Here is a 12,978-nt window from a genome sequence, read left to right on the forward strand (position 1 = left end):
AAGTCATAAAAATGTTATACAGTACATGTGACAAAACAAAACTTTAGGTAGTGAAAAAGAAATCTTATCTTGATTAGGAATTTAATAGTAAATGTTAGAGGTTTCGCTATCTACTTAACATGCATTATTAAACTTTTATACAAATTGCACGTTCACAGTAACATACAAAAACATTACGTTTGTCAAAAATCATATGAAATGTTATACACCATATATTAAAATTACACAAGAATTTAGTCCAGCTACTGAAAGTTAGGCATTACTAAGGCCCTGGACTTTTTTTCCTGTTTCGTAGTGAACTGTGCAAAATCTTGAACACTGTGTTACATTAAGTGCTGGACTCATTTTCAGGAACATTACCAAAGTGTTCTCAAAACATTTAGCTGGGAATCCTATAAAATGTATACAGTACAAATGGCGTGCATGTAAAAAAAGAATGTTATGATGCTACAATAGTGAGCGTGAGCACAGATAAGGTAAGAAATGTACACAGCTGTCCACATGAGCGGTGGAAAAAAATTGCAAATCCCCTTTCTCAGGCAACCCACAAATCTGGCTTCAAGTTGTAATCCTTAACTGAGACAGGCCAGACACAACCTCAACCCCCTCCAGTCCTCTAACACACACACACACACACACACAAGTGCTATTAGGTTGCTGCTGAACAGTAGAACTTTAAACATATCATAACTGTGTCTGTGTGTGTGTGCTTGAAGAAGAGTCATGTTCACAATGTGATCTAATGACTAAAACAGAGTAGCTTCTTTTTCCGAGGCCGGGGAATCATCACTCTGCAGCAACAGCAACGGTGATAGCGGGTGCGGGGGGGGCTTTGCATGTGTCAGGACCAGACTACATGTGGCAAGTTGGGAATCAAGCACATCTGGATCCTCACATGGATTTAATTCCATTTGAATTAAGACCCAAGCTGACATTTGAGAATCTTATTTGTTCAGACACACAAATGACTTCTTTTTCCCCACCTTATTATTATTATGATCATGTGATTGAAGAGGTTGTTTAGGGAAGCATGAGCAGAGGGAGAACATCTTAGTTAGTAGGAAGGCTTGTTTGCTTTGTGTAACTAAGCAAAAGCATTCCAGGAGCATTAAAATCTACCATTTCGCTAACTCTCACTCTCTCCTTCCATTCTAGCTTCGCTGTAGCGTTAAAGCACAATCCCTGTGCCCTTATACAGCCATGTCAGTTGCAGGCGTGCTGCTGAGCTTCTGTCCCACTGAGCTACGGGTCCAGAACACACACAGACACACACACACACACACACACACTTGCACAAGCGTGTGTTGGACTATGTGCGTGTAAGCCACATGGCATTTATTAACTTACTATTAAGGAATAATTGTCGGGGTGGAAATGCATATACACTCTTATTTTCCTTTATCACAAATCAGAGGATGATACAGTACATCATTTCTCGCCAAGTAAAAATGGAATTATATGTTCCAACGTTAAAGCCCTTGATGTTGCGCAACTTTTGTTTTTGTGGAAAAATACCCCTTTCTTGCATGAGCGAGCATATTTTGCGATATGGAGGAATTAAATAATACTGATAAATCTGATAAAAAAAAATCAATGTAGTTCCAATGAGGCAAGATCACCCGTACTGTGCTGTGGGTGGGTCAAGATGAGCAAATCAAGCGGCCCTTTTCTGTGACGTGATCATAACGTGTGGGAGTTCTTCACTCTTTCAGAGGGAGGCTGTGCAAACCTTCCACGATGAGGGAAAACAACATCGAGCTTCAACACACCAAACGTTATCACCACCTAAAACGCTGGCATCGCTACGATGCCCAGGGCTTGTTCCCATCGCCACCACATTTGAGAAGTGCAAACACATTGCCAGAGATGACCGAATTCGCTACATAGCTGAGTTCCAGTTCCGGTTGGTATGTTGTTAGCAAGCTGGCTTATTTGTTAGAAGCTAAGGACGTTTTGTGATAAAAATACATTCAAGACTTTTAACACGGTAGGACTCACGCAGTTTATTAATAACATGACAACACACACCATTTTGTACACTAACTGGAAAAAGAAAAAAAAAAACGTAAACAGAGGCAAAATTTTGTCGGAAAATTTCAACATTAACTGAAAAACACGCTAACCGAGGCGAACTGTAACCGAGGTTCCACTGTAGTAGTGACGTCATGATATTTGGTTCGGACAAATCTACAGGTACAGTTGGTCAAATACAACTTTGTTTGAGTTGTTGTTACGTGCATGTGTGCACAAAATACAGTTAAATCTTAAAAAAATAAAAATAGATCAGTATAGTAGGTATAGTACCAGCATCGTAAAAAATATTTGTAAAAACCATGCATTCCTAGTTTTCACTTTTTAACATGAACATGGGTTACCTTCTTTTTACACCTGTATGACAGCAAATGCCACGCATGAAGCCCTCCTTTTCAAATTCCTTTTCTGAATGAAAATACATACATTGTTTTTATGTTATTTATTTTGTTTTGTTATACCATTTTACTTCTTTTTACGCTTTCTACAGTTGCAAAATGCAGTTAATGAAGCTCATTGATTACCTAAAACCTAGCCTGTAAAGATTCAACGATGGCCATATTTTGACCTTGGAACAGATTAATTACATTTTCATTACCACCAATGGAATGTATGGGAAACTCAAACTGCAAAGTTACATCACTGAATGGCACTAATAACTGAAACAGAAGTTTTATGACAACTTCTGTTAAAATAGTTTCTGCGGGAGAGGGTCTCTGACGTTTTAAAAGGTAGGACTAATCTTTCCCTTCCCCCCAAAATAATAGATACATTGCATTTTCCCCAAGTTGTCTTCTTCACTGACACTGACACTGAAATGATGCCATTAGAAAGGCCATGGGTGCATCTTGTGTTCAGAATAATCCAAATCAGCAGTACTCCCAAGGGTCAAAGTCACATATTCTATTGATATCTGTCAATAACTTGTGTAATCTAGGAAAATTCAGAAAAACACAACAAAATACCAACAAAACCGCAATTTACCTGGCACAGGAACGATACACGGATACAGATGACAAAACAGGTACATTTATTGCGGACATACTTGGTCGTGAATTTGAATTTTATGCTCAGAATCTTTCACAATCTGGTGGGAAAAAGTTTGCCGCATACTTGCGGCCCGCGTGTGGACGAGGGCTTACAAAAAAAAAATGTGGTCCATTAGCAGACGTGACACCTGAATAAGACTCAACCTTCCATCCAGAAAGCTTGCGGTAGTAAGCAGAGCTGAGGGATTGACTGAGAGCCAGCAAAGCAGTGCTGGAGGGTGGTGTGCTCTTTGGAACACATGATTCACTGCAGTGCACAACAACAAGCGTGTAGACTGTCACAGTCTGAATTTACAAAGCAGTAGCAGAAAAAAAAAGACCCTAAATGGACTAAAAATAGGGGTGAGTTCATCTGATGATGTTTTCCTTATGTCCCTCACAAGTACTCACCTTCGCTTCCTGGCTGATGGATCAATAGCCTGGAACCAATCAAGAGACTCATAAAATAAATTCCTATCATCCAGAGATTATCTGATAGAAATCCTCCAAAACAAAAGGCATCGTCACATTGACATTTTCTGCTCTGACTGGATAAAAAAAAAGTCCAGTCAATATTATTCATGTAGCTGATGTGGCGACAAATAACTCACTCAAAGGAAGAAACCACAAAAAGAACGGCAGCTTGTCCTTAAAGCATTATTTAAAGAGGCACTGAATGCCCCCCCATCAAGAAAGAGGTGAAAAGGACAAGCAAAAGGCTGATAATGCTCGTTAAAACAGGACCTTAAAGCAGAAACACATTGTTATGACAACAGTGGTCTGCCAAGACATCACGTGGCAGACCGTAAATGTGCTGAACTATCGAAGCAATGAAACGCTTGATTGCCATATTCTTTAACTAACATCCAGCGCAGACATTGTATGATTCTAGCTACAATTTTCTGGAGAAATACAGTATGTATCAAAAGTTGTAGCAAAACACTTGCAATGGAATCAGCAGCTATCATTACCTTCTAGTTAGCTAGCTGCTATACTACTTATCGTCGTTTAACATCACATTAGTGCAGGGGTCTCAAGCTTCAACTTCATCGGGGGGCCGCTGGTGGTAGAGTCTGGGTCAGGATGGGAGGCAACAAGTATTCAGTCCGGAATCATGCTTCAACCAACTAAATTGGCAACAAACACCACCTGACATAAAACATAACATAAAAATAAAAATAAAAATAGAATACTGTGGCTTTCCTTTGGAAATGGCAGATCATTACTCAACGTATTAGTCTGACTCACTGTGTCACACAGTAAAAGAAATAACGTTACAACCATCACACAGCAACAGGTAGATTACTACTACTACTCGTGGAGGAAAACAACAACGTTAACTCTAAACATGTACTTGGAGCATTCTATTTACAAAAAGGTGCCACAAGGCATGCTCGGCGCTGGCATCACTCCCGTCACTGAGAGTGCTTCTGGCTTCCCAGCATGCTTTGAGGTTTAGCCAAGTTGCTAAAGTTACGTGTCGAGAGTTAACGTGGTTGCTGTTTATTAATCCCAATAATAGTACAGTAGTAGTTGTCCTATGTGTTGATTGACCAATTAAAGAGCCTCTTCCTTTGAGCAAGCTACAGTGCTTCTGAACATCTCCCCAGTGTGTGCGAGTAGCACTGAGACTAAACTTTGATGTCAAGTAGTGGGGCCACATAGCAGGCTGCAAATACGCAAGTTTGGGACCCCTGCATTAGTGGTACATTCCTTACATTCGTCAGGCCTCTTTTACGCAAGGATTGTGCACAATTGTCACATCCGAGCGTTGACAGTAGATGTGGTGTTTAGCCATCTGAGCCTTTCACATAGAACCGAGCGAAGCAGAATTTTGCTAGAATTGTGTGCACATTCATACAAGAGACGTGGTACTCTGAAATCAGATAATCATCTGCACAGGCTAGTGCAAGAGTGTCAAGGGTGCGGCCTGGGGGCCATTTGCAGCCCGTGGCTGTTTTTCCTTGGCCCACAGCACATTCAAAAACTATAATTTAACAAGAAAAAAAAAAACACAGCAGCAAAAATGGAAAAAAATCAGCAGTAATTTTACAAGACTAAAGTCACAATTAAAATAATTTTAATAGCATAAAGTTGAAATATAAAAAAAAATGTTTTCTTTTCTTCATAAAAAACAAGCAAAACAACAAATAAATTATGGAGGATAAAATTTACAAAAGAAAGTTGAAATAGTTGGAAAATAATATTTTTTAAAAAACAGCAGAAATGGAAAAAACAGCTGCCGTTTTACCAGAATAAAGTCAACATATTAAGAGAAAAAAATGTAATATTCTAACAAGAAAATATGCTGCAATTTTAAGAGAATAAACTCATAATATTATAAGGAAAAATATGTTAATTGAGTTGCATAAAGTTGAAATATTAAAGAAAAAAAATGTTTAAGTCATAATATGAAAAACAAAGAGTTGTAATTTTTGGAAAATTATGTTGGGGAAAAAGTAAATAAATAAAAATATATTAATTGATTAACATCAAAATATTATGGCAATGAGGTCATAACGAAAAGAAAATTTATGAAAATTACTTAAGAAAACAGTTAAAGTATTTTATACAGTTATAATATTTACATTAAAAAAAAACAGCAAAAATAAGAAAAAATTAAAGAGCAAAGACCAAAGTCCGCACTAATAAAAGGGGTTTTTCTACTATCACAAAGCTGAGATGCATTTTTTTTTCTTGAAATATATAGAACTATATAAAGGGGGACCCTGGTCTTGTGTGATGTATAAAATACTTGGACAGCTCAAAAATTGCTTTCAACACACCTGGGAGGGAGAAGCAAAAGCCAGGTTTTAAACATCCAAGGCCAAGTCCCGGAATTCCGAAATACCCTTACACATAGATGATGTCCCGCCTCTGTTATAGCTTTGATACTACCTCAGAAAACTGGAGGATCTTCTTCCATTTCAAAGGCAACATAGACAAATTCCGGCTTTTATAGGCAACGCAAAAGAGGCTTCACACAGCCAAAGTTGTTGCATGTGGTGCTTTAGTAGAGCAACCTGACTCTTGTTTACCCTTAAGTGGTGGGGAGGTGGGAAGAAAAAGCTCCTTTTGTGGCACCTTTGGGCTCCCAGGTCCAGTCATGTGTTAGTCACTTGTGAAGACTGCACTTCGTGTGCTGGCTTGGAAGAGGTAAACAACCTAGTGTCGGCAAAGGGTGGGGGGTTAAGTGACTGAAGTAAATCCAGGATGTCTAGACAGGAGAAGCTGAGGTCTGAATGACTCTTAATGGACAAATGGGCGAGGACACGATTGTAATTAGTGGTGGATCTGTGGTTTATGTGGAAAGCAATATCGTTGAAACTCATGTTAAAACATTATAGTTATAGTCTGGATGGTTTAACTTAATTTCCAAAGATGGCTGCAAAATGTTATTGTCTTGTGACTCATGGGTCACTTCCTAATGCAGCATGGGAGGTAAAGCTGCCAAATGTAAAAAGGTCAAACCAGGGGTGGAACTGAGCAATTTCACACATTAAAGCATGGAGAGTGTCAGGCTGCCATGAAGATGGGAGAAGCTCTTCTAAAACTGGGAGTGTTTTTTCCGTATTCCTACTCTCAAGAATGGGAGTCTCCCTATTAAAAGTCTTTGGCTGGTGATAACAATAATGTAGCTATAATTCAAAAAAAGATGGAAGTGAGGTTACAGTTGGTTTACATTGTAGAAAGAGTGCTTCGTGCCAACTGAACAAGAAAGCCACACTCACTCCTGCATTTTGCACTGAAGCAATAATGCACAGCGTCGGGCCTTAACAGCCAAATCTCGCAACAACTCGGTATGCAACAAGTCTGCCAAAAGCAATTTGTCCCAAATTTCTGAGCTAAAATAGAGGTATTACAGAGGCAAGCAGACACATTCCCAACCAGGGCGGCCCCGGCTCAAGCTAGAGGCCTGTTTCTCTCCGTCATTGCCAGTGCCTTCCAAAAAACAACCCCTCTGTATAGCCACACTCCATAAAATCATGCCATCAGAAAATAAAACGCTCTATTTCTGAAGAATTGAGTGCTACCTGGAGAGGCCAGTAAAAATAGAAAGGCTGCCACACGATCCTGCCTGCCTGGTGAACGTGGCCGAATGACAAGGACACAACAGGTGTGTCATGACCCTGCATGATGGACAGCTTTATGAGGGGAAAAGCCCACTGGAGACAGTGACTGGAGGCCAAGGAAAAGTGGGCGTTAGCAGGTTAAGGGTGGGCAAACTTTGACTCAGAGGCGTCAGACGGGATAGTGTGGTGCTCAGGATGGCGGATATCAATAGAATATGTGACTTTGACCTTTGGGAGCACCGCTTATTTTGATCATTCCGAACACAAAATGCAACCATGGCCTTTCAAATGCAATTGCTCCTCCCACTAGTTATTAATGATGGCTTTACATAGAAGTAACCAGAACAACTCCAAGTAATCCACAAATTCAAAGCCCACGGTATGCTTGCTGATGCACAAGCACAGACGTGCAACATAGATCCATCCATCCATTTTCTATGCCGCTTCGTGCAACATAGATATGTCATATAATTAATACCATCTTTCCTCCCGATAGTAGCCACTATTTCATAAAATAACATAAATGACTACTCAGTACACTCGAGCATCATTGGGAGTCGGTCACTTACCTGTCAGTGTGTCAGAACGTGTGATGGAAAAACAATGTGTTATAAATAAACTAGTCCGAACTACAAGATTAAAAAAAAAAATAGGAGGTTTGAAGCGAGTCCGGATGCAATTATTATGCTGTCTAGATTGTGAGAGGCGCTTGCCAAAATAAAATATTGAAATAATTTTATTTTGATGAAGGGATGGTCAAATTTGAATTGACAAACTAAGAATGAAGTTTATTTGTAGTTCTAAGCCTAATTAAGGTTTTTTTTATTCACGTTTTTGTCTCTCTTACGAGGTTCTGCTTTCTAAAAAAAAAAAAAAAAAAAAAGTTCAAAAGTAAAGTTACTGCTACTGACATTTAAAAAAATTCCTCTGAAACGGGGCACTTTATTTCATATGTTGTTCTCTTGTGCTATTAGTACTAGCTGAAGATTTTAGCATAGCTAAAGGTTTGTTATAAAGAAGATTGATGATTGTATTTCACTTTTTGTATATTTATTTCACAAAGAGAATGGACTATTTTATTTTAGTGGCTATTTTAATGAAACAACTTCAGACTTTGACTTTGTCTAAACTCGCTTTGTGGAAAAAAATATCGGGATATATATCGTATATCGATATTCAACATAAATATATCGGGATATGAGTAACAATTATAATAATAATGATAATAATAATAATACACCACCCTGCACAAAAATGAATAAACTGAAAATGAGCCACACTTCAGTAAAGTTGCAGTAATGCAGTGTTTCTGTGCAGGCCAGTCCACCTTGATGGAAGGTCTCCACTCTACGGACTGTCTTTCTCATGTTTATGAATGATTTGTACTTGTACTGTGTTTTAAATCGGAGCCAAACTGATCATTTGTGTTTACTAAACATAAGAGCAATACAAGATGGAGCCGTGGTTCCAAGGACATGACTCTTGAGAAAACAGTGTACTACCAGTTGGAAGAGCTGAGTAAGGATGTTGGGTAAACATAACAGATTGCCAAGAAATTAAAAAAAAAAAAAAAAAGAGGAGGAGGAGGATGTAAGAGGAGTGATTCGAGCATGATTCCACTTACTGAACGTCTTGCAGATGTCGGAGACGGCCTTGAAGACACGGTCGGAGAAGTTGACCTTGACCTTCATGTGCTTCATGTTGGGCAGCTGAAGGCGCAGGAGCTTGTGCTGTGGCGTGAAGAGGAGGCGGGCGTCAGCCTGGATGCCGTACTTGTCCAGTGTCCAGTGGGTTTTCAGCAGCCATGTCTTCTTCTTCTCCCACCACAGAGCGTGGTCCGACCAGTCCTTCTTTACATCTGGTGATGAGAACAAGACATTAGAATGCAAACGTAGCAGCAGGAGTAATTCCTTTCAAGGCATTCACGTCTACTGACATCAGGGTGCAAGAAGTCAACCAAATGTGTGTCCCCCAAGGCAGAAGATCACATGTGGGGGTCTTCAGAAGAAGGGCAGGGAGGGGAGCAGTGAGTATGTGGCAGCTTGTGCGACACAGAGGGGATATCAGGTTCATACCTGCCTCTTTGTTGCAAAGTCGCACTCTGATCCCTGGAAAGCGGAGACAAGCCACCCAAAACCCCACATTGCTTCCAGGCTGCAATGACAATGTAGCACTGCTCTGATCGTGTGAGGACCTCTGGGATTTGGAGGCAACTCAAAGCAGCTGTTTGGCGAATCACCTCACTCTAGTTTCAATACCAGCATCGTGAGGTGCTAAAGTTCTGTTTCAGATGTCAACCAAGCCTTGGTGTTGTAATATACTTTGCTTCTAGTAGTGATGTCATTACTTCTGAATTAATCTTTTTTTTTTCGTTTAATGGTGAGTGGTGTCTCATTTCCTCCACCCACGTCTTCTTTTAGACACTGTCCAACCGACCCACCGTCTCTCCCTGCGGGTTTTTCTCCTCACTCACTGAGTCACTGCTCAGACTCAGACGTCCGTTTATTAAATCATCCTTTAATCAGCTTGTGCGCGATACTGTACTGCGCCAGCAAGTGTGCCTTTAAGGGCTCTTGAAGGTAAAATGTGTTGTAACGGCAGAAGGAATCAGGAGTAAAACGAACTTAGAATCACAGCACAGCCGTTTCCCACAAAACCAACAGCTTGCCGTCTCTAATCCGAACCAATTAATGGGTTTGTAGACTTGGTCCAATTTTCCTCAGGTTAGGTGTCTTTTCAGGTGGTAAACAAACCTAAGTAAACAAAAATGCATGACAAGAAAGCACATGAGATGACTCTCTTTACTTATTGGTCACAATAATGTAAACAGGAAGACCTGCTGTACATACTAGTGAGTGAAACAGTGCTAACACATGGACTTTGTTGCTAACTTTATTAATTATATGGCGAATCAAGTTGAGTTGACTGCAATTTTAGGGGCCACATTCAATCATTTGCCAGTTTGATGGGATCGGGGACAGATCGCTTTCTCACCAAAGGGTTAGTTTGGAAATAAGACATGGTGTTTTTGGTCCGCACCAGAGTTGACGGTGTTCAGACGTGAGCATCAGAGGGGAAACAATCTACGGTTTCATTCAATAGGAATTTCTGTCTGAAAGCACCTTGAAATGTAAATTATTCCTTTCTTGCTTCTCATGATGGGACCACTTATTGCTAAATTGTCCAGGAAGCACCCGAGGATCTCTATTTAAAATGCAGGGTTGCATGGAGCTCGAGCCCAATGAGAATCAGACAAGAGTAGTTCATTATCATTCAAGGCTGAACACATTAGGTAAAATGCAGCACTGCATCTACATGACTGCAGGGAAAGGACAAACGGGAAACCTCACTGCACAGTGCATGTTGTTTTCCATCGTAAATAGCAACGACTGACTCATTGCTCATTCTGAAAGGAAAATATGACAGAGCTCTCTTGGAAGTGACTCGATAGCCATCTCCTTGATGCCATGGTAACCTAAATCCTTCCAAAAAGGGGGCATCCATATGAACTGTTGACACCCTCCTTGAGATCTCATCTAAAGGCTGAATGAAAGGGATTAGCTGGGTGAACCGACAGATTGTTCTGCTCAGAATCAGGAAACAAGACCACTGTGATGCCAGGTCGAGGAAGAGATTACGCTAGTGATTAGGACTGGCAAGAAAGTTCAACAAGAGAGTGGCCACCAACCTCTCAATGAGGATGTCATTGCGGGGGCCCCCTTGCGCCTGTGTCAACTGCATTGATGGGGATCTTGGAAGGGGGAGCGGGGAGGGCTTATTTGTGAAGCTGTTGGCTCCACATCGTTTACGGTGCAAACACTTGGTAGTAGAGTGAAAACATTCCAAAGCTTTCTTTTAAGGGGGCCTTGTGTGCATTTCTCTAGCTGCATGGGGTCTAGCTGTCATCGCCACTTCCTGATTCCTCAGCTGCAAGCTGGCTAGCATCGGAGAAACAGCTTTCTTAGCACAACTGTAACTGTTAAACTGCAAAAGAATGAGATGGAGGTCGTAAGGGAAATGTATTTTCATACATTTTTTTCTTGAACAACTGTGTAATTTCTGGCATCTGCGCATGCACTCACTCCTCACCACAGACCAAATTCTATAGAAACGTACTCACAGTGAGTCTACCTAAACCACAATGCTGACTGTGGAGAGGCATAGCTGCACATCTCACTTATACTTAACGTGCTCACTTCTGAGTGACCCCCCAAAACCTTCCTACCTTCCCATCAAGCCTTGCTGGACAGGCTCTTTCGACATCGAGGAGGTAACTTAATCCACACAAAAAGGGAGGGAGTGTGGGCATATCCCGGCTAAAAATACAGCCTGCCAAGCCTGACGTAATGCGGCAGCCTAAGTAATTGGGTGCATTAAATGTGGGCCCGCAATCCCATCGTGATGAGAGTGTGTGTGTGTGTGTGTGTGTGTGTGTGTGTTTAAGGAGGACCAACATGACAAGAGAAGGGGAAGCAGAATGGCAAGGCGTTGCTTTATGACCTCTGCAGGCCGTGAAAGATGATACAAAGATTGAATGCGAGAGCACTTGCTAAAGAGCTTGGTGTTCTTATTCATCCATTAATTACATTACGTGTGTGTTTGGGTGGGTGTGCACACGCTTTAACAAGCTAAATTAATCCATAAATTCTGGTAAAGCGATTCATTTTTATTCAACACCATCGCCATTGTTGCAGGATCGCTTCCTCTGCTTTGTACAGCCACCACACTCAGCAACACTGATTATTAAAAAGATATGAATTGATTTAGGTTTCCCATTACCAGCCCCTTTGTTTCCGCTTTGCATTCTATCCAAGTCAGAGTGTCTATCGTGTTTACGTTAAAAGACGCTGATGTTTATGGAAGCCTGGGGGAGGGGACAAGAGGACAGACTGCTGGAAGGGGAACAGGCAATGAAGAAGACATTGTAAAGGACACAGAGAAAAGGAGAAATGAGGATGACAGGACAGAGGAGGATCAATAAAAGGAGTCATTAGGATAAATGAATGCTTTTTCTTTGGCTTTTTGCAACACTGATTCCAAACACAGCAGCCTCTACAAGGGGTGTTAAAACAAGACAAAGATAACACATTCTCCAGAGATCTCACAATTAAGTGTGTTAAAAAATTTGGATGCGTCAGGTGCATCTACGACATGTTCACATTACGCCCATTATGCTATTCATTATTACAGTTAAAACTATGTTTTATTGGTTTAACAGGGATTCACTTCTTTTTAAGTGAGTTTTAGTTAAGAATTTAAAGATATTGACCGAAATCTGTATATTGTAAAAGTATGAAGTGTGAAATGCAGTAGCTTGAGAAAACTAAAGAAAAACGATTTTCAAAACCTTCTTCACTTATGTCAAAGGCAAAATGAATAGATTTTTAGTTCCTACAATGACTGGGTAAACAGAGAGGGTGAGCAAGAAAAAAAAATATAATATAATATTATATATAGATATATACACACACACACACACACACACACACACACACACACACACACACACACAAATCAGTTTTTCAGGGAGTTGGAGAGACCCTATCCATGTTATGTTCTCTGAGGGGAGGCTCAAACCCTTTATTGTATAGGAAATGTCTATCCTCTACAGTGTTTAAAAATAAAAAAAAAATACAAATCACACAATTTCATTTTGGTATACGCATCTGCCTTTCATTGCAGAGGGACACCCAGCCAGGGTTGTGTCTGGAAGGGCATCTGGCTTAAAAACTAAGCCAAAACTATGAATGCGATGATGTGGTGACCCCCGACAGGGAAAAGCTGAAAGTGAAACACAGTGTAATCGCAATTATATTGAGAAACAAAGTGACAGTCAGCTGAGTCCT

General features: G+C 40.5%; 1 protein-coding gene across 5 annotated transcripts in view; it reads right to left on the minus strand.

The window, feature by feature from the left end:
- The window catches only part of fermt2 (FERM domain containing kindlin 2), a 40,413-nt gene that overhangs the window by 15,647 nt on the left and 11,788 nt on the right, over nt 1–12,978 (minus strand). For all 5 annotated transcript variants that reach the window (XM_054796949.1, XM_054796948.1, XM_054796947.1 and 2 more), the window contains one exon: nt 8,757–8,990. In XM_054796949.1, the coding sequence (XP_054652924.1) occupies nt 8,757–8,990 (234 nt within the window). The remainder of the gene's footprint in view (nt 1–8,756; nt 8,991–12,978) is intronic.

This window comes from Dunckerocampus dactyliophorus, chromosome 13 (assembly GCF_027744805.1).
Source record: "Dunckerocampus dactyliophorus isolate RoL2022-P2 chromosome 13, RoL_Ddac_1.1, whole genome shotgun sequence".
Classification (NCBI taxonomy): Eukaryota; Metazoa; Chordata; class Actinopteri; order Syngnathiformes; family Syngnathidae; genus Dunckerocampus; species Dunckerocampus dactyliophorus.